The sequence below is a fragment of the Palaemon carinicauda genome, chromosome 6, assembly GCF_036898095.1.
Source record: "Palaemon carinicauda isolate YSFRI2023 chromosome 6, ASM3689809v2, whole genome shotgun sequence".
Lineage (NCBI taxonomy): Eukaryota > Metazoa > Arthropoda > Malacostraca > Decapoda > Palaemonidae > Palaemon > Palaemon carinicauda.
This window is the reverse complement of record NC_090730.1, coordinates 3867837-3885264: the sequence shown is the minus strand read 5'-3', so window position 1 is coordinate 3885264 and position 17428 is coordinate 3867837. Positions and strand designations below refer to the sequence as shown.

The 17428-nt window shown below is 34.2% G+C and overlaps 1 protein-coding gene across 3 annotated transcripts in view; it reads right to left on the bottom strand.

Annotated features, from left to right (window-relative positions):
* Positions 1 to 1231: 1231 nt before the first annotated feature.
* Positions 1232 to 17428, bottom strand: part of LOC137641951 (UNC93-like protein) — a 47749-nt gene continuing 31552 nt past the window's right edge. The window contains exons 2-10 of one of the 3 annotated variants that reach the window (XM_068374520.1): positions 15231 to 15311; positions 14881 to 15064; positions 13182 to 13425; positions 11480 to 11603; positions 9610 to 9823; positions 8980 to 9142; positions 8250 to 8517; positions 2604 to 2919; positions 1232 to 1875 (exon numbers count right to left, since the gene is read on the bottom strand). In XM_068374520.1, the coding sequence (XP_068230621.1) occupies positions 2636 to 2919; positions 8250 to 8517; positions 8980 to 9142; positions 9610 to 9823; positions 11480 to 11603; positions 13182 to 13425; positions 14881 to 15064; positions 15231 to 15297 (1548 nt within the window). In that variant the 5' untranslated portion in view covers positions 15298 to 15311 and the 3' untranslated portion in view covers positions 1232 to 1875; positions 2604 to 2635. Of the gene's footprint in view, positions 2920 to 6981; positions 7264 to 8249; positions 8518 to 8979; positions 9143 to 9609; positions 9824 to 11479; positions 11604 to 13181; positions 13426 to 14880; positions 15065 to 15230; positions 15312 to 17428 lie in introns of all 3 variants that reach the window. The other 2 variants (XR_011044607.1, XM_068374519.1) reach the window with 2 other exon arrangements.

The following is a 17428-nucleotide window of genomic DNA, read 5'->3' as shown; positions in this document are numbered from 1 at the left end:
TATTTATCAAACCATTACGAGAATATTTCACAAATATTTATCAAACCATAAGGAAGAACTAGTCGATAAAGGTAGCTTACACATTTCGTTACACATTTTGTACAAAACACAATCACTCAGACATACACACAAGCGTACACGGGGCCTTAACCAAAAAATAACAAGATTAATAAATAATATTTATCAACAAAATATTTTGGGGAACTTTAAATATTGAAGTCTCTCCGGTGAATTGGAATGCTGGAGTCCATAAGTAAACATTGGAATCTGAAGTCCAGAGGAAAGTTTAGAATGTTTAAATGTAGGTAGATGTGGAATGTTCAAATGTAGGTAAAGATTGCATATTCATATGTGGGTAGATGTGGAATGTTGAAATGTGGGTAGATGTGGATTGTTCAAATATAGGTAAAGATTGAATATTCATATGTGGGTAGATGTAGATTGATCATATGTGGGTAGATGTGGAATGTTCAAATGTGGGTTGATGTGGAATGTTCAAATGTGGGTAGATGTGGAATGTTCTAATGTAGGTAGATGTAGAATGTCAGTTGTGGGTAAAGATAGATTGTTCAAATGTAGGTAGGTGTGGAATGTTGAAATGTGGGTAGATGTGGAATGTTCAAATGTGGGTAGATGTAGACTGTCAGTTGTGGGTAGATGTGGAATGTTGAAATATGGGTAGATGTGTAATGTTAAAATATAGGTAGATGTAGAATGTCAGTTATGGGTAGATGTGGAATGTTCAAATGTGGGTAGATGTGGAATGTTCAAATGTGGGTAGATGTAGAATGTCAGTTATGGGTAGATGTAGAATGTCAGTTATGGGTAGATGTGAAATGTTGAAATATGGATATACGTGGAATGTTGATGTTATTGATAAACTTTTGAATGTCAGAAGCTTTGACCTTATTTAGTAGACTCGAATTGCCACATTATCTTAGCGGTTGTTGATAAACCTATCAGCTAGTTTACCAAATCTTAGAGTAAACTAAATTCATAATCTGCAGATGAATCGGAATATGGGAATTCTAATTTTAGAATGTTGGAATTCTGAATTCGATTGATAATTTGTAATGGCGAAAATAGATCAAATGAAAATGTATATGTGTACATATATATATATATATATATATATATATATATATATATATATATATATATATATATATATATATATATATATACGCACACACACGCATATATATATATATATATATATATATATGTGTGTGTGTGCGTGTGTGTGTGTATGTATGTATATATACAGCATATATATCTAACTAGACGCGAAAACAGTATTGAAATGTTGTACAAGGTGAAAATCTATACATAACATGTATCATACACATGTATCATACATCCACATGGGAGAGTTTAAATGCAATGTATATACTCCAACAACCCTAAAAAATGCAACTCCGTCTACTGCTATATTGCCAATGATCATATAGATAATGTAGATAATGTAGAGTTAAAATGCAATATATTTCAACGATCTTAAAAAATGCATTTCCATCTATTGCAATATTGCCAACACAAATATCGACGAAGGAGTCAAGATGCAATATATTTCAACGATCTTAAAGATGTGTTTCTCTCTATTGCAATATTGCCAACGTGAATATCGATGGAGTTAAAAATGCAATATATTTCAAGGACCTTAAATATGCATTTCCGTCTATTGCAATATTGCCAACGTGAATATCGATGGAGTTGAAAATGCAATATATTTCAACGATCTTAAAGATGCGTTTCTGTCTATTGCAATATTGCCAACGTAAGAATTGATGGAGTTAAAATATAATATATTTCAGCTATCTTATAAAATGCATTTCCGTCTATTGCAATATTGCCAAGGCAAATATGGATGAAGACCTCAAAGATAAACAATTACGACGATTTAAAAAAATGCATTTCCGTCTATTGCAATATTGCCAACGGGAATATCGATGGAGTTAAAAATACAATATATTTCAACGTTATTAAAGATGCGTTTCTGTCTATTGCAATATTGCTAACACAAATATAATTGAAGGAGTTAAAATATAAAATATTTCAACGATCTTAAAGAATGCTTTTCCGTCTATTGCAATATTGTCAACGTAAATATCAATGGAGTTAAAAATGCAATATATTTCAATGATCTTAAAAAATGCATTTCCGTCTATTGCAATATTGCCAACGTGAATATCGATGGAGTTGAAAATGCAATATATTTCAACGATCTTAAAGATGCATTTCCGTCTATTGCAATATTGCCAACGTAAATATCAATGGAGTTAAAAATGCAATATATTTCAACGATCTTAAAAAATGCATTTCCGTCTATTGCAATATTGCCAACGTAAATATCAATGGAGTTAAAAATGCAATATATTTCAACGATCTTAAAGATGCATTTCCGTCTATTGCAATATTGCCAACGTAAATATCAATGGAGTTAAAAATGCAATATATTTCAACGATCTTAAAAAATGCATTTCCGTCTATTGCAATATTGCCAACGTGAATATCGATGGAGTTAAAAATGCAATATATTTCAACGATCTTAAAGATGCATTTCCGTCTATTGCAATATTGCCAAGGCAAATATGGACGAAGACCTCACACGTAAACAAATCAATCCCGCTCCTCTTCAAGGACTACCTCTTCTCTCCCGGACGATATTGGAGACCAGGTGATCCACAGGCACGGCCTTTCCTTCTTCGTCCTTCTTCAGGAGGGCGAAGCGCTCCATGATCTCGATGGCGTAGTATCCGGCGATGCCGAAGACCAGGGAGACGATGAGATTGGAGGTCTTGGTGCTCACGCAGGTGGTCGTGCTCCCGACGTAGGCGAAGATGAAGCCGAAGGACTCCCAGAGGCGGTAGTTGCTGAAGGCGGCTTCAGATTCGCCCGGGAAGATGATTCCGTAGAAAGCTGAGGGGTGACGGAGTTAAAGTTAGAAATTGGAGATGATGTTATTATTATTATTATTATTATTATTATTATTATTATTATTATTATTATTATAATAATAATAATAATAATAATAATAATAATAATAATAATAATAATAATAATATTATTATTATTATTATTATTATTATTATTATTATTATTGTTATTATAATTATTATTATCATTATAATAATAATAATAATAAATAATAATAATAATAATAATGATATTATTGTAATTATTATTATTATTATTATTATAATAATAATAATAATAATAATAATAATAATAATGATATTATTATTATTATTATTATTATTATTATTACTACTAGCGAAGTTACAACCCTAGTTGGAAAAGCAAGATGCTATAAGCCCAATGGCATCGACAGGGAAAAATAGCCCAGTAAGGAAAGGAAATAAGGAAGTAAATAAACTACAAGAGAATTAATTAATAATTTAAATGAAACTATTTTAAAAACAGTAACAACGTTAAAATAGGCGAATTAAATTATCATTATTATTATTATTATTATTATTATTATTATTATTATTATTATTATTAGTAGTAGTAGTAGTAGTAGTAGTAGGATTATAATTATAATTATTATTATTGATAATGATATTATTATTATTATTGTTATTATTATTATTATTATTATTATTATTATTATTATTGTCAACTAAGCTACAACCCTAGTCGGAAAAGCATGCATAAGACCAAGGGCTCCGACGGGGAAAAATAGCCCCGTGAGGAAAGGAAATAAGGAAATAAATAAATTACAAAAGTAATGAACAAATAACTTAAAACATTTTAAGAAGAGTAACAGTATTCAAATAAGCCAAATAAAATGGAGAGCAGAGGAAGAAACAGACCCACCTGCTCCTACTTAGCATGTTGAGGCTATGTTACATCAAGGAGGATAGAATAGAAACAGAGAATGCAAGTAGGAAGATGGTCAGATAAATGAATAAAAGACATAGGACAATAGAAAGGGATAATAAAGAAGACAAATGAAGAAAAGGGTTGATTAAGATTAAAGAGTGAAAGATATATATATATGCTGTTGTGACGGAGCCGAGAGAAGGTTGTGAACTCAAAGGCAGTGTGAAAGCAACTGAGTTAGTTTATTAAAGAACACTCTCCTTTATATACAAAATCTCAAAACAACAAGAATTTTCATGTTCAAATATTGACACTGTTACAGAGGAAAAAAGCAGACATGTTTATTCTGGTTCTTTTTAGTGGGAGGGGAGAGCGAAGATACAAGCACAAAATGAACTATGTACGATCGTGTGACACACGGTTGGTACACTGTGAAGGAAAATAGAATTATTGTGACAGTAATATTAAGAGTTTAGGAGTGTAGCATATCTCGAAGGCATTCGTACAATGATTAATAATTCAGTGTGTATAAAGACAATGAATTGTCACTTTACATAGTAATCATTAAGACATATGACTTGTAGTATATTAAAAACTATTGTCAGAAAATTACGAATAAGATTATTATAATCAATATGCCATGACCAATATGTTTTTTTCGAGTTTATTAATCTGAAGAGTACAAATTATCAACTTCAAAATTTTTAAAGACCCCTGAAGTTGTTATTATTCTGAATTTAAAGTTAAACTAATCAAAAATACAATTCTTGAAGTTCTTGAATTAAATCTGGTGGTTTACTTCGAAAAGAATTAGACGAATGGCTTGAAAAATTATATTCTTACTTGCACTGTTAAAAATCATATAATAATCTTATATGTCTGATATATTTTAATAAAAGAAAAGACAAGAAAAGTATCATTAAATACATTTTCTTCATATTTCATAAACCAATAACATTGTGGCATTTTATCATTGTCATAAATTTAGAAAATATCCTTTCGGATATAGTTCGTGAATTAAATATCTTTAAAAAATATCCCCCATCTAGCATTCACTGCAACGAGTACGTTGATAAACAAAAGTTCCTCAGGCTATCGTACATGAAATAAGAATTGTCTTTAAAAATATCTGCCATCTAGCAGTCACTGCAACGAGTACGTTGATAAACAAAAGTTCCTCAGACTATCGTACATGAAATAAGAATCGTCTTTGAAGATATCGCGATCTAGCATTCACTACAACTAGTCCGAATAATTGAGGATATTAAGGCTTTCAAGAGGAAACTGAAGACTTTCTTATTCTGCAGGTGTTATAGCAGTGATTATTAAACAGTAAGCGAACAATACGCATTGTGAAATGTTAAATGCTCCCGAATGAACAGTAAGCGAACAATACGCATTGTGAAATGTTAAATGCTCCCGAATGAACATCATAAAACGACCGTGGGGGTCCTGTAGAGAGGAGGGTTCCCCAAGGTGGGGTTCCCCTACTGTACAGGACCAGATAAGTAAAGTAAACAAAAGTTTTTGATACTATCGTACGTGGAGTAAGAATTCTCTTTAGAAATAGCATATCTAAAATTCACGCCAACGATTACGTTGATAAAATGAAATAGGAATATATTCAGTTCATAAGAACTTGTCTTCAGTGCCAGACCTGAGAAGTTTAGTCATTATATTGTTCAGTCTTTGATATTTAAGTACAAATCTGCCTGAAATCGATCTTTTTATCATTAATGTACTTTATTTTGTCCTGTAGATTTTATATCGATTTGAAAAGGTTACGTGTTAGTTTATAGTTAGTTATGAAGTTAGTTAAAACGTAAAGGACTATAATACATAATTATCAAATATCAAATCATATTCAACTGTATAAACATAGTAAAGCAGAACAAAAGCATAAAAAAATGCGTGAATAGGGATGAATCAGTTAAGTACTTTATACTTGTTATAAATGTGATCTAAAGGCAAAGTACCAACCATTCAAAAAAAAAAAAAAAAAAAAAAAAAAAAAAAAAAAAAAAAAAAAAAAACTTAGCTATTGCTTTGAAGCAAATACTTACAATTTAAGTACTTTATATGTGTTATAAATGTGATCTAAATTCAGAGTACCAACCATTCAAAAAAAAAAAAAAAAAAAAAACTTAGCCATTGCTTTGAAGCAAATACTTGCAATTTCAGTACTTTATAGTTGTTATAAATGCGATCTAAAGGCAGAGTACCAACCATTCGAGAAAAAAAACGAAAAAAAACTTAGCCTTTGCTTTGAAGCAAATTCTTGCAATTACAGTACTTTATACTTGTTATAAATGCGATCTAAGAGCAATGTGCAAGCCATTCAAACAAACAAAATCTCGTATGCCATTGCTTTCAAGCAAAATATTCAACTCCATAAACATAGCAAAGCATAACAAAAGCATAATAGAATGCGTGAATAAGAATGTTACAGTTAAGTACTTTATAATTGTTATGAATGCTATCTAAAGGCAAAATGCTAAGTGCAAACCAATAAAAAATGAAAGAAAAAAACTCATGCCATTGCTTTCAAGCAAAATATTCAACTCCATAACCATAGTAAAGCAGAACAAAAGCAAAATGAAATGCGTGAATAGGGATGAATCAGTTAAGTACTTTATACTTGTTATGAATGCAATCTAAAGGCAAAGTGCAAACCATTAAAAAAAACTAAATATCCTAGCCATTGCTTTCAAGCAAATACTTGCAATTCAAGTACTTTATATTTGTTATGAATGCAATCTAAAGGCAAAGTGCAAGCCATTCAAACAAACAAAACCTTTCATGATATTGCTTTGAAGCAAATACTTACAATTCAAGTACTTTATACTTGTTATAAATGCAATCTAAAAGCAAAAAAAAAAAAGAAAAAAAAAAAAAAAAAAAAAAAAAAATATTAACTTATGCCATTGCTTTCAAGCAAATTCTTGCAATTTAAGTACTTTATACTTGTTATAGATGCAATCTAAAAGCAAAGTGAAAAAAAAAGGAAAAAAAATTAAACTCATGCTATTGTTTTGAAGCAAATACTTGCAATTTACGTACTTTATACTTGTTATAACTGCAATCTAAATGTAAAGTGCAAACCATTAAAAAAAGAAAAAAAAAAACTCATGCCATTGCATTCAAGCAAATACTTGCAATTTAGAATAGAAGACAGACAACCGGAGAGACGTCAGGTTTGGGAGTGGGTCGAAATTTAGCCCCGTCCACCGCACGAATTCCCCTTCTTCATCTCCCAAATTTCGATGGCCCAGTAGCCAATCATACCAGCCATGAGGATGGCAATGTTCATATAGATCTTCGGGAGGAGGCAGGAAGAGGAAGTGACCATGTACCCGAGAATGTAGCCAAGACTCTCCCACAAGCGGTAGTTACTGAAAGCAGCCTCAGAGCTGTTTGTGAACAGCACTCCATAGAGGGCTTCAGGAGATAGAGAGAGAGAGAGGGGAGGTCAAGGATGGAGATGAGGATACTCGAAGGATCTCTCTTAGTAAGGATACTGAGCAGTTCCTAGGGGAGCTGTACAGCTACAGGATCATACAGCAATATCAATTTCTACTGTACTGTACCACATAACTGAGAATTCCTATGTTTAACACAGTTCCCATGGAACTATGCTATCAAAAAGCTCAGTGAGTAGTTATTAATTGCAATAAATGGACTACCTTTTACAACAAAAATATCAGGAAAAAGGTGTTTTAAAAATGATCCTGTGACTGTACATCACTAAGTGTTAGGATAAGACAACTTATAGTCCTTTCTAGTAATTATAAATACCTGTGAAAAAAAAGGTTTGAGTGAAAGAAACCCTAGCCATTGAGATATCTAGATAGAAAGGTGAATAGTGAAATATTTGTATCATCTAAAAGTATTTAAGTATATGTACATAATGGCTACTTAAGAAACTGTGGTTCCCAGAAAGGGCTAGAAAATAGAGAGGCTAATATTCAGTAACAATATCCAGAGCTACAGAAGTAACAATATACAGAGCTACAGATTCCCTTACCTCCCTCACCAGTAAAGAATCTACAGTAGAAATTTGTCTATATGAAAGGAAATAATACCTGTATTATTTTCTAAAAGTGATAGATACAGATCCATAGTAACTGACAATTAAATGAGATAATCCCTCTTCCTTTTTGTGTTTTCTCTACTTCTACCACCTGATGAGTACCTTCCAGAAATAGCAAAGGCACTTGAAAACTTTTTACTGGAGGCAAATATTCTCAATTCGGTGATTGGGAAAATCTATTTTTAGACGTTACGCTTTTGATGCTTGCTAAGAATTCTTATTTAATTGACAGTTACAACCCTTGTAGAGGTGTGAATTCCATAAGTGAAGCTATAATTTATTCTATGGTACATAAATTTGAAATGGTCCTGAAATTCCTCTATAGACAACCTACCGTTTATCTGAGTCTGCCACACGGCATCAGATACGCCCCACAGTGCAGCCACAATGAAAAACACGACTATGTCATCGGGATGAGGAACCCAATAGCGAAGGGCAATGATGATGCTGAGGTTAATGATGGCACCCATGGTGAAGATGGGAATGCGGCCGATGATCTTGACCAGTGGACTGAAGCTGATGGAGCAGATGGCGTCGCAGACTCCATAGCAGATCATGACGTATCCGACCATGTGGACTCCTAAGCCGCAGGATACATAGGCCTGGTCAAAGGAAGGAAATTTGCTATGAAATTAATTCCCTAGTGATATAACTTGAACATTGAAGGCTATTGAATATAAGACACAATCTCCAAAAGAATTTCAGAATTACATGCTCTGATTACCTCTATATAAGAATCCATTAAGTGTTGAATACTCAACTGAAATTTCTCCTCTCAATTCGTTTGGGATTCAAGAATTTTGGGCATTCACCTATGGTGTAATCTCATGAATTTTATAATATATATCAACTGGATTCCATACAATTTGAGATAATATATTCATCATAACTAAAAACATTGAATATTTGTGTGATTTTATAAAATTTTCGTACACATATCGACTGAACCCATATATGATCTTATGGAATTTTGGACGATTACTGATTGAGGTTTGCAGGGTTAGGATGTCCTACAGTTTACCAACCTGCTACAGTTCTCAAAACAAAAAGAAACCAAGACTAACGGCAGTGTAATCAGCTCCGATGAAAGCTTGTTCAACTCCTGACCACACAGTCAAAGGGATAATCAGGATCTGGTAAGGGTGACGCATATGGTTGAAAGTGGCAACCAAAAGCTCCCACCCGCTTTTGCCAGTGGAGGAACCTTCACGCTCATCTTCGCCATACCTGAAAGTAAGAGAGCAAGCGGTTGCGTTCGTGTGTGGATTAAAAACCATAAAACAAAGAAGATAATCATAGAAATCTTATGCACATTAAAAACTGCCATTTTGCTTATCGGTTTTTTAAATGGAGACTGAAATCTAGACACATGTGTAAAATGAAATTAAAGTTTTGATAAAATATGTACATCAGTCTTTAGTTTGAATATTTTTATTTGTTAACAAGACAGCAAGCTACATATGAGTAAGACTTAGAAATTTCTATGGCTTGGACACTAAGGGGGGTAAAACTGCCGCTGAAATGGAATAAAGTTGGATAGAACAATGAACAATGATATTTTTACCAACTCGAATAAGTCAGGAAAAGCATATTAAATGGAAGTAAGCTTCATCAGGTTATGATATTTCCAATTTTGTGTCTCATCCCCATGGTATCACTTTATGAATTCCAAGAATAGCAATGTCTTTATTTACCTTGTAAGTGGATCGACAAAGGCGGCAATAATCACGGAGGAGAGCAGGGCGCAGATGAGGTAGATAGAGGCCATTGTGTAGATCTTGGACAGGGGAGGTGCATCCAGATTAGTGGAGTTGCTGGCTGCCTGTTCGTGAGGGCAGTAGTTAACTCCACAGGACAACAGGGCCTCCTCGTTGATCTCGTCACGTTCTTCAACACCATGCGATAGAACTGTCAGAGAGAAAGATGGAAAATTGTCACCTGAAGTTAGACTTCAATAGTATTGAAACTCAATCTTAGGCGGCTTAGCTGGTGATTTAGAAGGTGCTGGCAAGAGCTAAGTGGTGAACCTTGAGATTCCAGTGGGTCTGTTCAGTCTAACACTGGCTGGAACGAAGTCCCCAGAAATAATGCATTTTAATTCAAGTTCTAGCTATTGGCTACTGCCTGTCCCTGCCAAATCACCGCCTATGTGGGTACACCCTTTTGGGTAAAACTTAACACAAAAGTACTTTAGCCAGAAAGTGGTACATTGGCAAATACCAGCTCACTCTAGACAAAATAGTACTGGGTTAATGGCCCCACTAAGTAGGATAGGGAAGTTGGTTAAAAGAAAGCAAGGGCTTATACCATTAAACAGCCCATGTTTAGTAGATACCTCAAGTGTTTGGCTTGGCTGATTAAGGTATCAACACCAGTTGAGCGTGAAATTTAGAACTGAGCTAACGGCCCGGCTAAGTAGGATGGGGGAAGTTGTTTAAAAGAAAGCAGAGGCATATAACATTAAACAGTCCATGTTTAGTAGATACCTCAAGTGTTTGGCTTGGCTGATCAAGGTGGGAACACTGGTTTAGAATGAAATTCAGAACTGAGCTTATGGCCCGGCTAAGTAGGATGGGAAAGTTGTTTAAAAGAAAGCAAAGGCATATAACATTAAACAGTCCATGTTTAGTAGATACCTCAAGTGTTTGGCTTGGCTGATTAAGGTGGGAATACTGGTTTAGCATGAAATAGGAAATGTTACCAACTCACCTAGGGTGGGACAAAGCCAGTTCTATGACCTACCAGAGTGAGAGGGGATTACTGGTAGAAACGTAAAAGGGAAAGGGAAAAAAACTTGTTCAGTAGCCACTGATAAGAGTTGAAAATCTTACAAAATATTAATAAAGTGCAATTATTTTATTTTGACTGCTTTTAGGTGACTTACATTCATTAAAAATTTATGACATTTATGAACTACAAATCGAATGGATTTAGATAACAGAATCTTTATATTAACCAGTTTACAAGTTTTTAGGTAGACCAGTGATTATTTTCTTAACTTATAATTTTTATTATTTACTTTCTTGAAATTTGATAATACACTTTATTTTCAAATTCATGATCTCGATTCTCCTGAAAATCTAGGCCAGAAACAAAATATTTTTAGTAATACAGGACAGGATTAGAAATAAAACTATAGGAGAGATTACTCGAGTGCCATATGTGCTCTCCGCACTCCCCGAGAGAGATTAGTTCACCAAACTTTCAATTGGGCTACACAAAGCACTAGAAGAGTTGGAAGACCTAGGCTTACATGGCTGAGGAGATGATGAATGGAGATGTATTGATTTGAAAGCTCATGATAGAGACGACTGGCGAAATCTAACAGAGGTCCTTTGCGTCAATAGGCGTAGGAGATGATGATGTATATATATATATATATATATACGCATATACAGTATGTATATATATACACATACAAATATATATATATAAATATATATACAGTATATATGTATAATATATATATATATATATATATATTATAATTTATATATACATACAGTATATATATATATATATATATGTGTGTGTGTGTGTGTGTGTGTGTGTATACTCTCTTACCTGAGGAAGAGATGAGGTTACCCCACACCTGAGTCGACTGGAAAAACAAGAAGAAAATTCCGAAGAACCGAACGATAACGACTTCGGCATTTTCTCCAACCAGTTCCGCATATTTCGTTCCCACCTGAAAGACAACAACAGAGAAATTCATTTAAAAGGCGACGAAGATGAATTTTTTGAAACATTTAAATAACAATTGTTAATTTTGATGGTTTTTAATTTCAAGATTATTAGTTTTTTTTTCCTCCTTTGTTTAAAAACTTGTTGGCATCATTATATTCGGTAATATTTCGGTAGTGTCCCACCCAGGGCCATTACTGCTTGTCAGTACATGGGAGCTTCTCTCTCTCTCTCTCTCTCTCTCTCTCTCTCTCTCACGGTGGAGCAAAAACCATTAAATTTTAGTAAAAATTTACCAAAATTGTTTGCTCCGCCGTCCGCTCGCCTCGCTCGCGAAAAAAAGAAAAACAAGTTCCTATTTACTGGCAAGAAGTAATGGCTGGGTGGGACTCTACCGAAAGATTACCGACAAATTCGTTTATATTATCTTATATCCTTTCAGTGATTAATAACTGACATTCTAAAGAGCGGGTTTTATAATTATTGTGATTTGCATTGTAAGAAAATAGTAGTTAAAGTTGTCGTGACAATTATTTTTAAATTATATTAGTGTTTTACAAGAACGAAATTATATGATTATTATTATTATTATTATTATTATTATTACTGGCTAGGCTACAACCCTAGTTAGAAAAGCAGGATGTTATAAGCCCAAGGCCTCCAACAGGGGAAAATAGCCCAGTGAGGAAAGGAAATGAGGAAATAGATAAACTATATGAGAAGCACCGAACAAGTAAAATAAAATATTCTTAAAATATTTTAATTGTTTATTACTTATATAGTTTATTTATTTATTTTCTTTCCCCCTTGGGCTATTTTTGTCTGTTGGAGTCCTTGGCCTTGTAGCATTCTGATTTTTCAATTAGGGTTATAGCTTAGCTAATAATAATAATAATAATAATAATAATAATAATAATAATAATAATATATCTCTTTATTTTTCCATGTTGCAGTCCTTGGGCTTATAACATCCTGCTTTTGCAGCTAGGGTTGTAGTTTAACTAATAATAATAATAATAATAATAATGATAATGTCTCCCTTTATTTTTCCTTGTAGGAGCCTTGGGTTTATAACATCCTGCTTTTCCAACTAGGGTTGTAACTTAACTAATAATAATAATAATAATAATGATAATATCTCCCTTTATTTTTCCTTGTTGGAGCCCTTGGGTTTATAACATCCTGCTTTCCCAACTAGGGTTGTAACTTAACTAATAATAATAATAATAATAATAACACCCTTTGTTTTTCCCTGTTGGAGTCCTTGGGCTTATAACATCCTGCTTTTTCAGGTAGGGTTGTAGCTTAACTACTACTACTACTACTACTAATAATAATAATAATAATAATATCTCCCTTTATTTTTCCTTGTTGGAGCCCTTGGGTTAATAACATCCTGCTCTTCCAACTAGGGTTGTAACTTAACTAATAATAATAATTATAACACCCTTTGTTTTTCCCTGTTGGAGTCCTTGGGCTTATAACATCCTACTTTTACAGCTAGGGTTGTAACTTACCTACTACTACTACTACTACTACTACTACTAATAATAATAATAATAACAATAAACACCTCCCTCACCTGTGTCAAGTAAGTACATTTAGCCGACCACATAGGAGCGGCCCCTAGACCGAGGATGATGGAGGTGGGAACAAGCGTCCAAACTCGCGGGTAAAACTGGGCCGCTATGTAGGTTGAGTATCCCAACATGGACATGGCCAGCGTCCACTTGGCTTTGAATTTCTTGATCATCCATGTGGGGACGAAGGCGCAGGATATCACCAGCGCCGCGTAAAGGGTTGATAGGGCTGTGGTGCCCTGGACTCTTTAGGAGGATGTGGAAGAATGTTAGATTTGAAGTGTATATCGGAAGGTGGTCCCTTTTGCATGCTGGTTTCAATTGGAGATTATAGATGCTTCAGTGGTATTTATCTTGCAATTGAGCTTCTCAATCGGTCTATTTTTCCTCCTTTAGTAGAAGAAAAATTAGAGCAATTGAGCTTCTCAATCGGTCTAATTTTTCTTATCTCAAAAGACGAAAAATTAGAGCAATTGAGCTTCTCAATCGGTCTAATCTTTCTTATCTCAAAAGACGAAAAATTAGAGCAATTGAGCTTCTCAATCGGTCTAAGTTTTCTTCCTTTGGTAGAAGGAAAATTAGAGCAATTGAGCTTCTCAGTCGGTCTAATTTTTCCTCCTTTGGTAGAAGGAAAATTAGAGCAACTGAGCTTCTCAATCGGTCTAATTTTTCCTCCTTTAGTAGAAGGAAAATTAGAGCAACTGAGCTTCTCAATCGGTCTAATTTTTCCTCCTTTAGTAGAAGGAAAATTAGAGCAACTGAGCTTCTCAATCGGTCTAATTTTTCCTCCTTTAGTAGAAGGAAAATTAGAGCAACTGAGCTTCTCAATCGGTCTAATTTTTCCTCCTTTGGTAGAAGGAAAATTAGAGCAATTGAGCTTCTCAATCGGTCTAATTTTTCTTATTTCAAAAGACGAAAAATTAGAGCAATTGAGCTTCTCAGTGTCTAATTTTTCCTTCTTTGGTAGAAGGAAAATTAGAGCAATTGAGCTTCTCAATAGGTCTATCTTTCCTCTATTGTGAGAAGGAAAATTAGAGCAACTGAAATTCTCAATCGGTCGAATTTTTCTTATCTCAAAGGAGGAAAAGTTAGACCAATTGAGCTTCTCAATCTGTCTATTTTTCCTGTTTTGGGAGAAGGACAATTAGACCGATTGAGAAGCTCAGTTGCTCTAATTATCCTTCTCCCGAAAGAAGAAAAAATAGAGCGATTGAGAAGCTCAATTACTCTAATTTTTCCTCTTTTGTGTTAAGTAAAATTAGACCGACTGAGAAGCTCAGTTGCTCTCATTTTTTCTCTTTTGAGATAAGAAAAATTAGACCGATTGGGCTTCTCAATCGGTCTAATTTTTCTTCTCTCAAAAGAGGAAAAATTAGACCGATTGAGAAGTTCAATTGCAAGATAAATGCCATAAAGGCAGCTGTAATCTTCAATGAAAATGGATTTGAAGTAAATTACATTTTAAAGAATTGTATATAGGATGCATATAATAGTGTTAGGAATATCTCTCTCTCTCTCTCTCTCTCTCTCTCTCTCTCTCTCTCTCTCAAACAACTTATAATTATGTTTTGGTAGTGATTCTAGTACAGGTTTGAGAGAAAGGTGTGCTCACCCATGTTAATGCTTCGAGATAGGAGACACTGCTCTCTCTCTCTCTCTCTCTCTCTCTCTCTCTCTCTCTCTCTCTCTCTCCAGACTTACTTATTAATGGACGACTGCAGATTGGCCATGGAGTTGAAGCTGGTGAAGAGAAACATGAATGCGAAGGATATCACGAAGACGTTCTTTAACATTCGATATTTCTCCATCCGTTCCTCCTTAGTCAGCGTTTTTGGAGGAACATCACCGGAAGTAGGCGGGGCAACGTCGTCTGTTTTACGTGAGACTAACATAAAAAAAAAAAACTATTTAGATTCTCCGTATTTAAATGAGATTAAATATCATAAAAAGATTCACAAAATTACACTCTACATTAAAGTGGGTTTTACTTCGCACGTACGTAAACAACAGAATTTGAAGTATCGTGCAATTATAAGGTAGAATTATCTTACCTTGCTTCTCGTCATCGCCTACAAATGCGAGGTTGTTCTGTCCTTTCTCCTTTTCCGAAACACTCATTTTGGTTCACGTCTCTTGAAATAAAATGAGACAGGGTTAGTTTTAGGGTAATATATATGGCGTTTGTTTTAATAGTATTATTTTCCAAAGAATTGAATACCTTTATATATATATATATATATATATATATATTGTGTGCGTCTTGTGTGTTGATGTATTGTACGTATAGCCTATGCTACTGAATTCACTTTATACATTAAATTGCAGTAAAGGTGAAAGTGTATAGAAGAGAGAGAGAGAGAGAGAGAGAGAGAGAGAGAGAGAGAACTAAAGTGAATGAGAGAGAGAGAGAGAGAGAGAGAGAACTAAAGTGAATGAGAGAGAGAGAGAGAGAGAGAGAGGAGAGAGAGAGAGAACTAAAGTGAATAAGAGAGAGAGAGAGAGAACTAAAGTGAATGAGAGAGAGAGAGAGAGAGAGAGAACTAAAGTGAATGAGAGAGAGAGAGAGAGAGAGAGAGAGAGAGAGATAGAACTAAAGTGAATGAGAGAGAGAGAGAGAGAGAGAGAGAGAGAGACATAGAACTAAAGTGAATGAGAGAGAGAGAGAACTAAAGTGAAATGAGAGAGAGAGAGAGAGAGAGAGAGAGAGAGAGAACTAAAGTGAATGAGAGAGAGAGAGAGAGAGAGAGAGAACTAAAGTGAATGAGAGAGAGAGAGAGAGAGAAAGAGAGAGAGAGAGAGAGAGAGAGAGAGAGAGAGAGAACTAAAGTGAATGAGAGAGAGAGAAAGAGAGAGAGAGAGCACAGTAGGCATAGAACTACAGTAAAGTGAATGAGAGAGAGAGAGAGAGAGAGAGAGAGAGAGAGAGAGAAAGAGAGTACATTAGACAAAACTATAGTAAAAGTGAAAGTGTGTAAGAGAGAGAGAGAGAGAGTACTTGAGACATCAAACTACAGTAAAGTGAGAGAGAGAGAGAGAGAGAGAGAGAGAGAGAGAGAGAGAGAGTACATTAGACAAAACTATAGGAAAAGTGAAAGTGTGTAAGAGAGAGAGAGTACGTTAGACATCAAACTACAGTAAAGTGAGAGAGAGAGAGAGAGAGAGAGAGAGAGAGAGAGAGAGAGTACATTAGACAAAACTATAGGAAAAGTGAAAGTGTGTAAGAGAGAGAGAGTACGTTAGACATCAAACTACAGTAAAGTGAGAGAGAGAGAGAGAGAGAGAGAGAGAGAGAGAGAGAAGTGAAAGTCAGTTGAAATTTTGGCATTCATCATCTCACACCTCAGCAAATCTGTTGACCTTCAGGTATGCGAGGAAAGTGGGTATTCCCCTCTAAGAAAAAATTGCATGACTTGCACATTGTTAGTGTGTTTGACACTTTTTCTGTTGTTCTTGCTATTTCTGTTAATAAATGATAATGTTGTTGTTGTTGTTTTTTACTGTTTTTGCTGTTTCATGGCACAGCAACTTTGCATTTGTTGTTGTTTCTGTTTATAAATGTTAATTTTTCTTTGTTTTTGGTGTTTCATGGCACAGCAACTTTGCATTGGTTATTGTTTCTGTAGATAAATGTTAATTTTTCTTCGTTTTTTGCTGGTTCATTGAACAGCAACTTTGCATTTGTTGTTGTTTCTGTAGATAAATGTTAATTTTTCTTTGTTTTTTGCTGGTTCATTGAACAGCAACTTTGCATTTGTTGTTGTTTCTGTTATTAAATGTTAATTTTTCTTTGTTTTTTTGCTGGTTCATTGAACAGCAACTTTGCATTTATAATTGTTTCTGTTATTAAATGTTATTTTTTCGTTGTTTTTGCTGTTCCATGGCACACTTTGCAATTGTTATTGCTTCTGTTAATGAATGTTAATTTTTCGTTGTTTTTGCTGTTTCATGGCACACCCACTTTGCATTTGTTATTGCTTCTGTTAATGAATGTTAATTTTTCGTTGTTTTTGCTGTTTCATGGCACACCCACTTTGCATTGGTTGTTGTTTCTGTTAATAAATGTTAATTTTTTCTTTGTTTTTTTTTGCTGTTCCATGGCACACCCACTTTACATTAGTTATTGTTTGTCAATAATCTATATTAACATTTATCCTGACGATGTTTGTCTACAGTATTTATTTTTTTATCTCAGCCCTTTCGAAATATCTAATTTTTTTTTTTTTTGGGGGGGGGGGTGGGGGGGGTGGGG